The sequence below is a fragment of the Aptenodytes forsteri genome, unplaced genomic scaffold (assembly GCF_000699145.1).
Source record: "Aptenodytes forsteri isolate BGI_AS27 unplaced genomic scaffold, ASM69914v1 Scaffold115, whole genome shotgun sequence".
Taxonomy (NCBI): Eukaryota; Metazoa; Chordata; class Aves; order Sphenisciformes; family Spheniscidae; genus Aptenodytes; species Aptenodytes forsteri.
Window position 1 is genome coordinate 1,996,777 of NW_008795319.1, and position 14,563 is coordinate 2,011,339.

The following is a 14,563-nucleotide window of genomic DNA, read 5'->3' on the forward strand; positions in this document are numbered from 1 at the left end:
GGCCGAGCGGCGCTCCGGGAGCGGGTGGGCCGGTAGCAGATGTTGCCTGAAGAGCGAAACGGGGCGTTTCTTACAGCTCGGCGTTGGGAGGGCGCCGCCGGCCCGCAGGAAAGTGGGGCGAGCTGGAGAGCTGGACGGCTTCGCCGGGCGGTACGCGCCGGCGCTCGCCGAGGGGGATTTCCCTCCTTCGCCTTCGCTGCCTTCTTCGCAGCTGCGCTTCAGAAATGAGGAGGAAGGAGCGAGGGCAGCTCGCTAGCTGCTGCTTGTAGTCGGGACCTGCCGAATGTAAACCTGCCGTGCCTTCGGGGGGACACGCCACGCTTGCCCTGCTCTGCAGTTGCCTTAAACAGCTCTCCAGGATGGTATTGGGAGAATCGGTCTAAAACGTTTGTTTTCCGACTATCTGCTCGAAGGACACATTGGTTTGGCTGCTAGAAAGTGATGTTTTCCTGTGGGACTTGTGGAGGCACAACGGACAAGCCTGGTACAAGAGGAGGATAAGCTGCCTTTTGGATCAAGGTTATTTATAGCTACTGCCAAAAAAGTAAAGGGCTGGTTTATTATTCTTACTGTTCTGGATTTAACTTATTTCCCCCCCCCAAGATTTTCTCCGTGCCTTGGTCTAGACCGTACACAGCCACTGTGGATTCTGTCTTTTTAAGCTGCCGCACCATGTTTTATTTATAAAGGAGATGGGACTCTGCGAACCAGTTAAATGGATTACAGTTAAGCCGTCACCTACAGAAGATAATGTGCTGCCTTCTGTAACGCTTGTTCATGTGGAAGGCTTATTCGGGAGATTTCAGATACAGATTCTGACCTGGAAGAATAAATGAAGCCTTCCATGGAGTGTTTGAAATATTTGAGCCACTGCTGGTTTTTGCTGTACTTTGTTTTTCTGTGACATGGGAACATTTCTGTCACTTTCTTACTGAAGCACTTTATATTTTAGAGGGGGGGGGGAACCTCACATCCAGGTAAAGTTGCATTTAAACTGATGCACTGATTATGAATGACCTCAGCCACCTCATAAGTTATGATGTATATTTTGTATCTATGCATCTTACACTAAGGGCAAGTTTACTATAGTTCTTTAGAGTGCTAGTGTTTTTTAAATGTTTCCCCTGTATCCATGAAAACGGAGGTATAGTGGTGTACTTGTGCGAATACTTTCAGGATGGGGAAGCCGCTTAGCAGACCAGACTGTCTACGTCAGAATCCTCCATGTGTTGGCAAAGGGGAAGAAGATGAAGATCTAAATATTGAGGACTGCTACGTTCCCCAGAGGTCCATCTATGACACTGTGCGGCTGAATGAACAGATTGATTCAGGCTCCAAGGGCAGTCTTTCCTCGAGGCATTTCACGGATCGGACCTTACCCTACAGTCACAGAACACTGGACATCAGCACTTTGTGCTCCAATGGTGCCCTTACTTCTTCCAGTGTTTTTGAGCTCCGAAGCCGTGAAGCTAACAAGTTAGATGAAAAAATGATCTTTGATGCTCTCAAACTGAACAGTGATATAATACGGACAGCTGGATTACCCAAAGCAAAGTCTCACACAGAAAAGAAAGAGCATAGGCGATCGTGGAGAATGTTTGTTCCGCCCAACTTTTCGGATTACACGAATAAAAGTGAATGCTCCTTTAATGAAACTGCTGATATGTCAGATACAGCTAGATCGGGCAAATGCAAATGGGGTACGAATTCTCTTACCTCGGAAGAGGATGATTCTGGTTTATGCAGCCCTCCAACAGAAAGAGAAGAAAAACAAAATACACTGTTAGCAGGGGAGCAAGCTCAAATACGAAGTTTGTCTTCTGCAGAAGATATCCATGCAGTAGGTCAGTTCAGACCATATTTCCCAGCAGTTTGCAGAGAGCAGCAAACCCCACTGCTTGCAAGCAGTAGTGTCCCTGTCAAAGAAAGCTGCAGATTGGCTTTGCATGACATTTTACCCTCTGGAAAAGTAAAACAAAGCAATGCACAGGCATGTGAGAGCGATCAGGAAGAGATGGGGGAGAAATACTCTCACTTACAAGGTTTCAAAGAGAAAACTCTGTCACATGAAGATCCTCTTCAAAGTGATGGAAGAAGTATTTCCCTCGACAAAAATGAAGTAGAAAATGCATATGAAGTTCATGAAAAAACTAAAACACAAGTCACAACAGTAGAGAAGGATTATGTGAATGATGCACATCATCATGTAGATGTTTATTATGCAAATGTTGCTGTAAATACTAGTGACTTGGATTTAGCAAAATACAAGATTTTATCTGATACAGAGGAATCCAGTATAGCACATACAGGCTCAAATGAAATGGCATTTTCTGTTCAACAACTTGAGTTAGATAGTACTGTAAACTGTCCGAAAGCTATCCCAGGGAGAAGTAAAGGCAATATCTGGACTACTGGCATCCAAGAAACTTTGGATACAGTCTGCAATGGCCTATTGTCTAACAAGGTAATTAAAAATCCATAGATTTGTGAAATAGTTGTAATGCAGCCTTAAAAATACTTGTTTAAAGCTTTCTTTAAGTTTTGTTGTCGTCGCAAAAATGCCATTTTTTATTAATTCGGCAGCTGCAGTAATCAGTGTCATTTGCATAGCACACATGGGATGTCCAAAATAGGTGAGCTGGTCAGTTCAGAAAATGAATTAGGGGCAAATTCTGAGAGGGATGATTACTTCCAGCTGTGTGGGGCAGGGTTATTTATTGCCCAGCTGGTGCCTGTTACTGCTGTTGTGGAGCGTCTCCTCCGTGCGCCCATGTTGGTGCTCGGTGTTTGTACAGAGTGTGGTTACAGGCAATGCCATTCAAGGGCAGCTACAGCCCATGTGTTCAGCCTGAGCAGCCTTACTCATCAAGGTGTAAGCAACAGTATCAGATTGTTGTGGTTTGCAAAGCAGACAGATTAAAGGCTCACTGCCTCCTCTGAAAGCTGCCTTTGGCGTTTGCGTGCCAGAAAGCAGATCTGACGTTACAGTAGTATTTTACAAGCGCAGGATCTTGCAGCGCTTTTGCGAGTGGTGGATGAGGTAAGAGAGTACGAAGTGAAGCTTTGTAGTATGGAAAGGGTGTTTGCCTGGTCTGTAATTTTTTTCTTCCCACTCTGGCTGAAATCTGAGATACTTCAAGCTTTGTTGCTAAGTTGTTCTGGTAAACTTTGGCCTCAGCAATAATTGTAATTTATTTTAAGCTTCTCTCTGCAAAGAATGCATGTGTTTTTAAAGGGCAGATTATGGAGATCAGTCCTTTCTGTGGTAGGACGTTGCTCTCAAAAGATGAGGCTTTATGGCACATAAAAGAAGAATTTCTTATTGATTCTGTGTGGAAATATTATTCTGCCTCCTCCCTACCCTACAGTCAAGAAAAACACAAGCGTTTTCCCTTTTCTGGGAGCAGCCAGCTGGTTGCACTCTCTCAGTTTTCATGTAACCACAGTCTTACAGTTTTCAGGTTTTTTTGTCCATAGGAACAAAATTCTTAGGGGTGCTTAATTTATTTTACCCCTCGTGTTTAGTGTCGTTGCTCTAGCTTCTAGATTGACTTGTCAAGCTGGTGGAAGCGTGCTCAGCCACCTGAGGTCTGCTGCCTTAAAAGCAATCACTTGCCAGTGCTGTGTTTGGTGCAAAAGAGGAGAGTCACTGGTATGTTCAAAGCGATCCCTGCTTTTTCAGGATGCTGAGAAAGGTTGCTTTGAATGCACTAAGTATACACCAAAACTGTTACTGAATGCTGCTATAGAAACAGAAGGATTTAGGGTCAAAAGTTGAGCATTCTTTAGCATTGTTTATTCATTGGTTATTTTTCACTGGCCTGTGTAATTAATTCAGGGGCTTCAGGCCATTTTCTGATCTCACTGACACTGGTGTCAGTGCAGCCTAATGCAGCTGAATACAAATGGAAATTTACATTGCTGTTGCTAATGGTAATAATCTGGCTCTGAAAAAGCTTAAATACCTGAAAGAGTAAAATAAAGCAAACAGAAAACTGCTCAAACTGCTGTTTGGGTACGGTCAAAGCCCTGGCAATTTGCAAGAATATCCCTCTGAATGAGAACCCATTTTCCTGGGCGTCTGCTGGGATACTGTTTCAGCAGCATCTGTAGTGCCTCCTCCTCACTTGTTACCATTATATTCTAAAAAGTACCTTAAAATATCTCTTCCTTCACTGCTTCTTTAACATAAAACTTTTGCTTTTGTCCTAATTTGGAAAAAAATGCCCAATTGTCTCTCTTGGTGTGTGTTTGTTTATTTATTTGAGGACAACTTAACAATCCTTCTGTGCCACTTTTTGGTAGATTTTGTAGATAGATAATTAGATAGATAGATGAGTTTCTCCAGTCTTGAATTTTTTCCTCTATTAGAAGTTCTTTCTTTTTATCCCCCCACCACCCCACTTTCCCCCCTTCTCTCTCTCTCTCCCCCTTTCCTTCCTGTCTAAAACTACTCATGGAAATGTACATAATTTTCCCTCTATGGTGTATTGCATTTACTCCATTTATATTGAGTCTTCTGTTTAGATTTATTAATTATTTTTTTTTTAGGAAGGTGCTGATGAGGAATGGTTTCCTTTCTTCTAGACACCAATTTCCAGCAGTTTTTTTGTTGCATACTGTGATGTAAACACCAGACGTCTTTTATGTCAGAAGATACAATGTTTCACATGTGTCTTGGATTTCAACTGCAGGTATTCCAGAAAGAAGAAATTGAACCCCTGCAAGTAAAACAACAGGAGGTAAATTGGTTGGGTCAAGGCCTTATTCAAAGTGCTGCTAAAAGTACCAACACAGAAAACCTTGAACATGACCTTGAAGATGTCAACACGCGATGGAAGACTCTTAATAAGAAGGTTATTATTTTGTATACTATTCTCCTTTTGTTCTGTTCTGCTTTTTGATTATTTGCTTGCTGACGTCTTTCAAAATACAGGAAATTAAATATTCACTAAAAGTATGAATTATATTACTTTACACAATCACTTTGTTGGTAATTCTGAGGATAAGATTTATATCACTAGTAGCCAGAGGTATTACTATCATTTATAAGGTTTTGTCAAACCTTCTGTAGGTCTGTCCTGGATTTTTTTTCAGGAAAGACTCCTCTAGGACTATGTGTTCCTTCCTGCTTAAGCCGAGCAGGGAAGTTTGATAACCCAATCAAAGAGATTGGAGTTGTGACACATTCATGGGAAAGGTAGCTATGTCATTTGTAGCCAGCCACTTTCAAGTAGTTCTTCTTCAGTCTTTGTTCATGTGTTTTTTCACTCTGTTGTATTCATTCATGTGCACGTGTTACAGCCCAGCTTTGTGACTAGTGGCACGTTTCCTTTATAGCACCTTAAGGATTGTATTGCTTGAGACATCGGAAGGTACCACTGCTTTGGAAAACTGGCTGTAGATGTTTTTCTACTTCCAGCAGTAGCTGCTGTTGGAAAATGGAAAGGGTGGAAGTAGAAACGGCGCTCATTTTCCTCCGCTCTGTCTTCCTGAAGGAGTGATGCAGCAGAACCACAGACACCTGTGGTTCACCTATTTGCCTTCTCCTTTCCTATTTCTTCTTCCCTTTGAAGGGATTATTGCCCGAATCATTGAGGTTGGAAAAGACCTCTAAGATCATCGAGTCCAACCGTCAACCCAACCCCCCCATGCCAACACCACCATTCTTCTTCCCTTTGAAGGGATTATTGCCCTTTATTAAGAGTTGCTACTTCGGGTTCCTGGCTTGGTCTTTGTATAAGGAAAATAAAGACCGTCTGAAACACAAACATCCTGTCAGTATACTTCATAATACTGTAGCTATATAAAACAGGAGTATCTCTTGTAAGGAACTACTAGAGCAGTCTGATTTACGGGGGGTCAGCCTCTTCTTTTCATTGGATGTCTGTAGCTCCAAGAGATTAATGCTAAATTGTGCCATCGTGCTGTTATGAATAGCTATGAAAATGAGAGTATTTGTTAGTGATACTGCCAGATGTTCTACAGATTTTGACTACTTATTTCACAGAAATGAAAAGGTGAGTACAGTCCAATCCTCTGCTTTTTTTCAGGTGGCCCAGCGTGCTGCGCAATTGCAGGAAGCTCTCCTTCACTGTGGGAGATTTCAGGATGCCCTTGAATCTCTGCTTAGCTGGCTCATTGATACAGAAGACCTTGTGGCTAATCAGAAACCACCATCTGCTGAATTCAAAGTTGTGAAGGCCCAAATACAAGAACAGAAAGTAAGTTAAATGCGTTCAGAATCTCTCTCCTTCCACTGGATCAATGAGAATAAATACCCAGTCTTTGGCAAAACATAAAACCTCTTCAGGTGTATTGTATTATGTTGAAGTGTGCTGAGGTGTTTAAAGCAGCCATCTGTTCGGTATTCAAGAATCTGTCCAGGGTTGGGAGAAGTGCTCATCTTCTGGGACATAAGAGAAGAGTGACACTGTGCAATTTGAGCTCTGGTTAGAATTATTAACGCTATCTGGAAAGGATTGGTAAAGGTCCATTGGAAAAAGAGAAAGCATAAAATCCAGTGTTTGGCCATTTGGAAAGTAGGAAATAAAAACTAGTAAATTTTCATTGAAATAATTCCAAGGTAATATTGCAGATTATGGACTTAAATACTTAGCTTTTGATCCTGATTGTGATCTGATCGTTGTTGGTAATTAGTTGGAATGCTGTTGGGAAATGGCCTGTGCTAACGTAGAAGCGCTATCAGTGTTGTCAACTTCTACCATTTTTCATAATGGTTATAGAAAAAATAACCATAATGTTGCTCATGAAACATACAGTCCATGCAGTTGGACTGTGTGGCCTACTGCCACCTGGAGATTTAATATCAATAAGGTCAATACAGGTTGTCATGTTGGGATACCTGCAGAGGCAAAATGTTAATGTTACCAAAGGCAACTAGAGAATGGAGGAAGGAAGGATTTTAGAGGTGTGTTTTATTCTTCATGGAGAAGTTAATTTACTGGACTAGATCAGTGAACTCCATTGTATCTCAAACAAGTGATGAGTTGATTATACAATAGTTTTTATATCTATTTTCCTATCTATATATATCAGAATTATCTTTGTGTTGCCAAATCTAGAAGGGCATGCAGCTTTCTCAAAAATGTTCCTATAAAATGTATCAGATACTCTAAACAGCTTGTTTCCCTCAATGGTATTAAATAGAACTTTTTCCTCTATATGTTCACTCTTTGGGCTGCTACACATCTTTACCCCATAGAAACCAAGGAGGTTGTCTGGACTTGGTGAAACTCTGCTGTTCATAGCAAAGCAATTGAGAAACTAAAATGAGCATGTGTTGCGGGGGGGCGGGTTGGTGTGTGGGGTGTGTGTGTGTGTCTGTTTTTGATTAGCATTATTCACACTTTCATCACAATATAGGCATTGCTTTTTCTTTTTTTTGCTTTAACAGGTTTTCAAGAAGTCTAGTTCCTTCTGTTTTTACACTTTTGTTATTACAATGTTTCTTAATAACCTGGTGCCTGATTGCTTTCTCTGTAGCTTCTCCAGAGGTTGCTGGATGACCGCAAGCCTACCGTTGAGGTAATCAAGCGTGAAGGGGAGAAAATTGCAGAGTCAGCAGAACCTGCTGATAGAGTGAAAATCTTGAAACAGTTGAGTTTCCTGGATAGTCGATGGGATGCATTGCTCAGTAAAGCTGAAACAAGGTATTTGAAATTCTTTCATAGATTTGAAAAATGTAGACATAGCATGTGATAGATGATTAGAAGCAGCATGTGGAACTCTATAGTGTGAAATCTTGTAAGTACTATCATTCTTGTTATTACATTACATAATTGTGTCTTGATGTTGATATAATAGGTCTTCTGAAGGAAAAGTGGAGAGAAGTGACTTGAACAGACCAAAAGCTTTTAAAAAAAGTTTAGCCTAAGATGCTACAATCTGCTAGGATTAACTGTATATATATCTTCTGAATATTTTATCTCTGTCAGTTAATTAGAATGCAAGTTTCTTGATGCAAGAACCTGTTTTGCATAGAATCAAGTGCAAATCTTACACTTAACAAATAATAATGATGTTCCCTTGGAACTTCAAAATCCTGACATGCTGTTACAAAGAGGGGGCACTCAACTCTTCTTCCCTTTTTCTGTTTGGTGTCATCCATATAATTAGTTTCTACACCTTAGAGATCCTCATACTGTCCATTGCTGATGTACTTATTGAAGGTGCTGAGCTCCCTTAGTTCTCAAGAAGAAAAAGGACCATCAAAGTATGTAACTATATTCTAGCAACACAGAAAACACTGTCTCTTAAAGACATTGCAGTCCAATTCAAGTTCCAATTAAAAAAAAACCCCACAAAACCAAAAAGCATACACACAGCATCTGTGTATACACACACTTAGATTTATGAGTTGTTGTCGACATATAAAATACCTGGGAAGTTATGAACTGTGAAGTGTCTTTAAAGAAATTTGTGTTGAAAGGGTTGCTGAACGTGTTTTCTGGGTGGGGATTTGAAAAAGGACAGCCTTGTTCGAAGTAGAGAGAAGAAGAGTGTGCATAAGAGGTGGCCTGAAAAAGGCCTATAATTGAGAACAAGAAAGGACTTGGAAAGTTGAAGAAAAAGAATTTAAGTGAACAGTGAAACTTTACAATGAAGAACAAATGGATGTGTTGGGATTGGGGCGCTTAGAGTAGCATTGAACTCATCTCTGTTGTCTCCTACTCCTGGTAGCCTCTCTTTAGTTCCTTTACTCTGAACCTCTTTTGTTACCTCATACTAATAATATGATTATTTAATTAGTAGAGTCAACCACTAATAGACCATTATTTCCTTCTTTCTTTTTTGTTTTTTCATTGAAGGAATCTGACTCATTAGCTGGGGTAAATGTTAATGTCATGTTTAATTTAATATTATTCTCCCAGTCTGGTGATACTTAATTAAAAATCAAATTGCAACTTTTTCCAAGCCATCTATTAGCCGCAAGCTCATCTCCATTTTTCTTTGGCCGGTCTCTAGAAATGAAGAGGAGACTTGAGAATGATTTTGAAAACTATGTAGAGTACTTCACTGAGTGTTCTGTGGCTAAGTGTGTCAAGTCTACCTTGTTCATAAGCCTTGGGAAGCACGTATAAACATAGCTTTTATCTGGAATGAGATCCTCATTTGAAAGACAATATTGTGATGTTTTTCATGTAGGGCAAATCTCTCTTAAAAGTCTGCTTGAATGAAATTTGTTCAGCAGTGGTTGTAGAGAAGACTCTTCCTGTAATCAAGAGCCTTCTCTGAAATGTAATAATCTGAAGCAGAAATGTTTTAGATACTGCTTTTTTATTTTGGAGGTCAAGTCTCTGTGCTTTATTAGCATTGTCTTGCTAACTTCATTGAGAGCTTTTATCCAGAACAAGAGATGCAAAAGTAGAGGCAAATAGTTCTGTTCACATCATTGAACAAATGTTTAAAGATATTTTACAGTGCTGAGGAAGCATGACAATATGTTATGGTTCAGTAAAGCCTTTGCCTAACTTTAAAACATGTATAATAGTCAAGGGAATGTAACTTTATGCTTAAAGACATCTAGAAAGTCGAGAACTATCCTAATTGGGTATAAAATGATGTTTTGCTGAATTCAGTGCTAGATTATTTTTAGCAAAAAGTATATGAGTAAAGCGATATTCTTTTTATTTGCAAAACCGCAATATTAGCTAAAAGAGTTTCAAACAGCTTTGGGTGGTTTGTTTTTTTTTTATTTTATTTTATTTTTATTTTACCTTGGTTTTCACTGAGTATCATGGATATATTTCTATTTCATTTGGTGACTGGTTCCTACAGTAAGACATAATTATTTCCTGACACAGCTGGTAAGTGAGCCTACCAGGGGAAGTGCCTCGCTCAACCTGCTGTTTACAAACAGAGAAGGACTGGTGGGAGATGTGGTGGTCAATTTTAATTATAAGCCATTCAGACGGTATGTTAAATAAGCAAAAAAGCCACTTCTTCCCTCCAGATTAGACAGACAAGGAAAGAAACAGTGAACTGACCCTCTCCTGTCCTCTCAGCATTGCTTTGCTTTCTGACAGCTACGTGAGCCTGGGAGGCTGACGGCCCGTAGCCTTCCTAATACACCTGACTTAAAGGGATCACTTCTCAAATGCCAGCCAGGTACGTAAGCTCAGCACCTCCCACTTCACTTAGCTGCAGATAAAAATTGTATGTGACAGCTCTGCAGTGCATAAGCCTGGCTGTAAAGAATTTCTGGGACTTGGGAAACACTGTCTGCAGTCTTTAATGCAGAGTTTAGGGGATGATAAAAATGTCCTTTAAGGAAGCTTACATTTTTGAATCGTAACAGGGGCAAGTGTCTCCTACATATGGATTTTAAATATTAATTGTAGACCGGTTGTTCTAGACACAGCACAAGCAAAACAGGTCCTAGAAAGCTGTGTCCAGCCCTGGCCTCTGTACCCACCTGGCAAACAAGCTGAGCATGCTGTGGGCTTTACACTGAGTGTGCAAAGCTGTTTGCTAAGGAGAGGATGAAAGTGTGTGCGTGTTCAGTCAAGTAATAATAATCATCTCCTAGGAGTAGGCCTTGTCAGCCTTGGACACTGCTTTTACAGCTGAAAGTTTAAGTAAAGCTACTCCAACAGATAGTTTTGTATACTGGAAAGGGTGACCAGGTAACTGGTGGACAGGACTTGCTGTGGCTTCCAGTCTTCTATGGCAAGATAGGGGAGCTTTCTAAGAGACTTGTCCAATACTTGGGGAGGATAGCTTTCATCTGTGTATAAATGACTTAATAAGGCACTTTGCTGTCCCAACCCCAAAACATCAAATCTAGCAATACTCTATTTGCATTTAGGTCAGTTGTAAAACAATGGCGAAAGTTGCCTTTACAAGCAAAAGGATATCCTGCTATTTTTTTCCCACAGGTTAAGTTTCTTGGTTTGGAAGCATTTAAAAATATTTCTTAAATTTCCGTTAAGGTTTAAAAATAGCACCCAGGCTCTTTCTCAGTTAAGAACTTTGCTTTCTTAAGGACCGAGGTAAAACTCCTGTCCTCTCAACACATGCGTTTTCTTTTTTTCCTTTGGGAATACTATCCTTGGACCCACTAACAAGAATCCCTTTATTCACTTCCCTCCCGCTTGCCTTCTCTATTGATGCACCCGTGCTGGTGGCTGATGCCTTCCAGCTCCCCTCCAAGTTGTGTGGTCTGTCCCAGGCAGCAGCACAGACCTGTGCTGGGTGCTGGCCTGGGGCTGGTGGTGCTGCTCCAGGCTCCAGCCTGCCTCTTCAATTCCTTTGTTTTCCAAATTTTTATTTGCAGTGGTGGCAATGCAGAGAAGTGGCATGGGGTACTGCTCTTCAAAACAGACAGACAAATAAAAGGTCTCGGTTCAGAAAAGCAGTCCTATTAAGTATTAAAACAGTGTGAGAGCCTGCATCTCCAAGTCTTGTTTACTGAGTCATTAAAGGGAAGTGCATCAAGTGTCACCACTGCCATCAAAAATCTAGCTTGGCTCATTTTCCAAGGGGAAAGTGGTGTTTGGAAAGGGAAAAAACTTCTGAGAGACAGCAGCAGTTAATTATCTGAGGTGATCCCCAGAACCACAGGACACCTCTCACCACTAAAAACCCCAATTTCCTTGATGGTCTTAACAAATGTGGTTACTGTTTTCTTACCTTTTCATTGAACTGAAATGAAGATCAGGATTTACTGTCAAATAATTTCTCAAGCTCACATTACGGGATTTGGAAATGAAGTATACTAGCTGTAATAAAATAATACCTACTACATTAGTGTTTCCATGGAAATGAAACCATGCTAGTGCCAAAATTATGGTCGACATCAGAAGTCAGCCTGCTTGAAGACTGTAGTTCCTATGTGATTCAAGGTTACTTGCAGTATGAATACGCAGGGTTTTGTGCTACTGGCACTGAGCGTCCATAAGATATACAGTAGTGGTCAAGAATGGGATGAGAAAGTGGAAGTTTGGGAAGCATGTGTGGCTTTTCAAGTGTTGCTAGATTTTTTTGGTTAAAGCAGTTGATTTGAGAACCGAAGTGCATCCTTTGTACTCACTCGTATTTTTAACTTTTTGCAAAGGATTCAGGGGTGGGGGTTTTTTTGTTGGTTTTTTTTTTACTATTTTACACTTACTTCATCACAAAAAATAACCTTTCTCTTGGCGTGTTGATAGGAACCGTCAGTTGGAAGGCATCTCAGTGGTAGCGCAGCAGTTCCATGAAGCTCTGGAGCCGCTGGTAGAGTGGCTGACCACCACAGAGAAGAGGCTTGCAAATGCAGAACCCATTGGAACACAGGCCTCCAAACTGCAGCAGCAAATTTCTCAGCATAAAGTAAGATACAAACCACACACTTGCTTGTGTCATTCTTCTTAGACGCTTCTGTAAAGTACAACACAACTGGCAAAGCTGTTGCGGTGTTCCTGTGTTTTACCATACTGAATTTTTTTTCTGTAATTTGAGTTTTATATACTTAAGTTGGCAATATGTCCTTTTTCGTTCAGTTTTTATTGAGTTTCACTTATGTTTCTTTTATGTTTTTCTGATTTTCTTTTCCATTATTCTTCATTATTTAAAAAAATATAGGCCCTAGAAGATGATGTCCTAGCTCACAATAAGAGTTTACATCAGGCCATTAGTACTGGTCAGTCTCTAAAGACTATGAGCTCCAGGGAAGATAAAGATATGGTGCAGGAAAAGCTAGATTCTTCTCAGGCCCGATACATTGAGATTCAAGAGAAGAGCAACAGCAGGTCTGAACTTCTTCAGCAAGCTTACAGCAATGCTCAGATTTTTGGGGAGGACGAAGTTGAATTGATGAACTGGCTGAATGAAATCCATGATAAACTGAGCAAATTGTCAGTCCAAGATTGCAACACAGAATTGCTTGAGAAACAGCACTCTGAACTACTGGTATTTTGATTTCATTTATTATTTAATTCATTTTTTAGATTTGATTTATATTTCCATGCTTCATTTATTTTTCATTAATATATTTTTATTAAAATGGCAGTATGCTTATTCCAAATAAAAAGAATATAATTTGTTATGTCTGTGCTAACACAAATGGCCTTTTGTCTTAGGATCTTCAGGAAGAGATTTTTCTTAGAAAACAAAATGTTGATTTGGCTATACAAAATGGCTTGGAGCTTCTCAAGCAAACAACAGGTGAGAGCTTATATAAAACTATGATTCATCAGGCTTTTTTTTTGTACTTGTAAGTGCTTATGAGAAAATTAAAGTGGAACTTGTAAATATTAGTCTATATTTGCTGGTTAAAGTGGTTGTAGTTATTTATTTTACAAAAGGTTTGAGGTCAAGGTAGGTTATGTTTTTGGGCCAATTTTACTATTAATGTAAGTGAGCAAAAGTCCTTTTTTGCCTGTAGAGAATTTGGCCCTTGAATTCTTTATTATTTTTAGTGGAAAATTATTTTAGTGAACCTGCATTCCATTCCTAATAGCAAGTTATGGACATTACTCATAATGGAGGGCTGTTTGGCAGTGGACGCAGTGAATTCCCTGCAGGCATCCACAGATGAACGAGGTATTAGACTACCTTTTACTGCAAGAGGAAAGCTTCGTCCATTGGAGCTAATACTGTGGGAAAAGTTGCATTCCAGTTGTACACAACGTGTCTGTTCTGTAGATCAACATCTGTCCAGATTTTCCAGTACTTCTAAAGTTCTTGAACTCTTTTAAGACACACATATGGTTGGGGGCAGCGGGGTATCCTTTTCTGTTCCAAACTTAGACATTATGCATAGTCTATAATGAAATTGGAATATACACTAGTAAATTTCAGTAGGTTGTTTTTATTTTAGCCTTTTGAGTTGTTTTTCAAATTGACAGTAATGAGGGTATACAGTGATGTCAAATATTACTGTAATTGAAAATCTAGTTAGTATTTTGTTGATTTTTTTTTCACATTTTCAGTAACTTTTTTTTTTTTCTTCCCCCTTTATAAGAAGTATTATGAATTTAAGGGTGGATTTTTTCTTTTTAAAGAACATTTGTGTTAAATATTGGATCTAAGTCCTTACTTTCTAATAGCTTAGTAGAGCAGAAAAAAGACAGAAGGATATCCTGAGCTGAGGTAAACTTCGTAGCTCCGTGGACTTTAGTGACAGCAGGATAATTTACAACAGTAGACGATTGACCTTGTCATTGTGTTTGGGTTATTTTATAAATTAAATACTGAGTTTTCTGTAATAGGTGGCATTTGGGATTTGGGTTTTTTTTTTGCTTTTAAATATTTGTGATCACAGGAAGTAACATCCCTCTGATATTTTAGGTGATGAAGTTGTAATAATTCAAGATAAACTGGAAGGCATTAAAGCGAGATACAAAGACATTACGAAATTGAGTTCTGATGTATCCAAGACCTTAGAGCAGGCTCTGCAGCTTGCAGGTCAGCTGCACTCAACTCACGAGGAACTCTGCAAATGGCTTGACAAAATGGAGGTGGAGTTACTCTCATATGAAACTCATATACCAAAGGGTGAAGAATTAAGCCAAGTACAAGAAAGACAAAAAGTAGGTTTTAGAACATGTGAATTACTTAT

General features: G+C 39.8%; 1 protein-coding gene across 1 annotated transcript in view; it reads left to right on the plus strand.

The window, feature by feature from the left end:
• Positions 1-14,563, plus strand: part of LOC103899300 (dystonin-like) — a 120,231-nt gene that overhangs the window by 43,622 nt on the left and 62,046 nt on the right. The window contains exons 27-33 of the mRNA XM_009279739.2: positions 4,695-4,856; positions 6,054-6,224; positions 7,507-7,673; positions 12,174-12,333; positions 12,586-12,912; positions 13,083-13,167; positions 14,293-14,534. Of these exons, the coding sequence (XP_009278014.1) occupies positions 4,695-4,856; positions 6,054-6,224; positions 7,507-7,673; positions 12,174-12,333; positions 12,586-12,912; positions 13,083-13,167; positions 14,293-14,534 (1,314 nt within the window). The remainder of the gene's footprint in view (positions 1-4,694; positions 4,857-6,053; positions 6,225-7,506; positions 7,674-12,173; positions 12,334-12,585; positions 12,913-13,082; positions 13,168-14,292; positions 14,535-14,563) is intronic.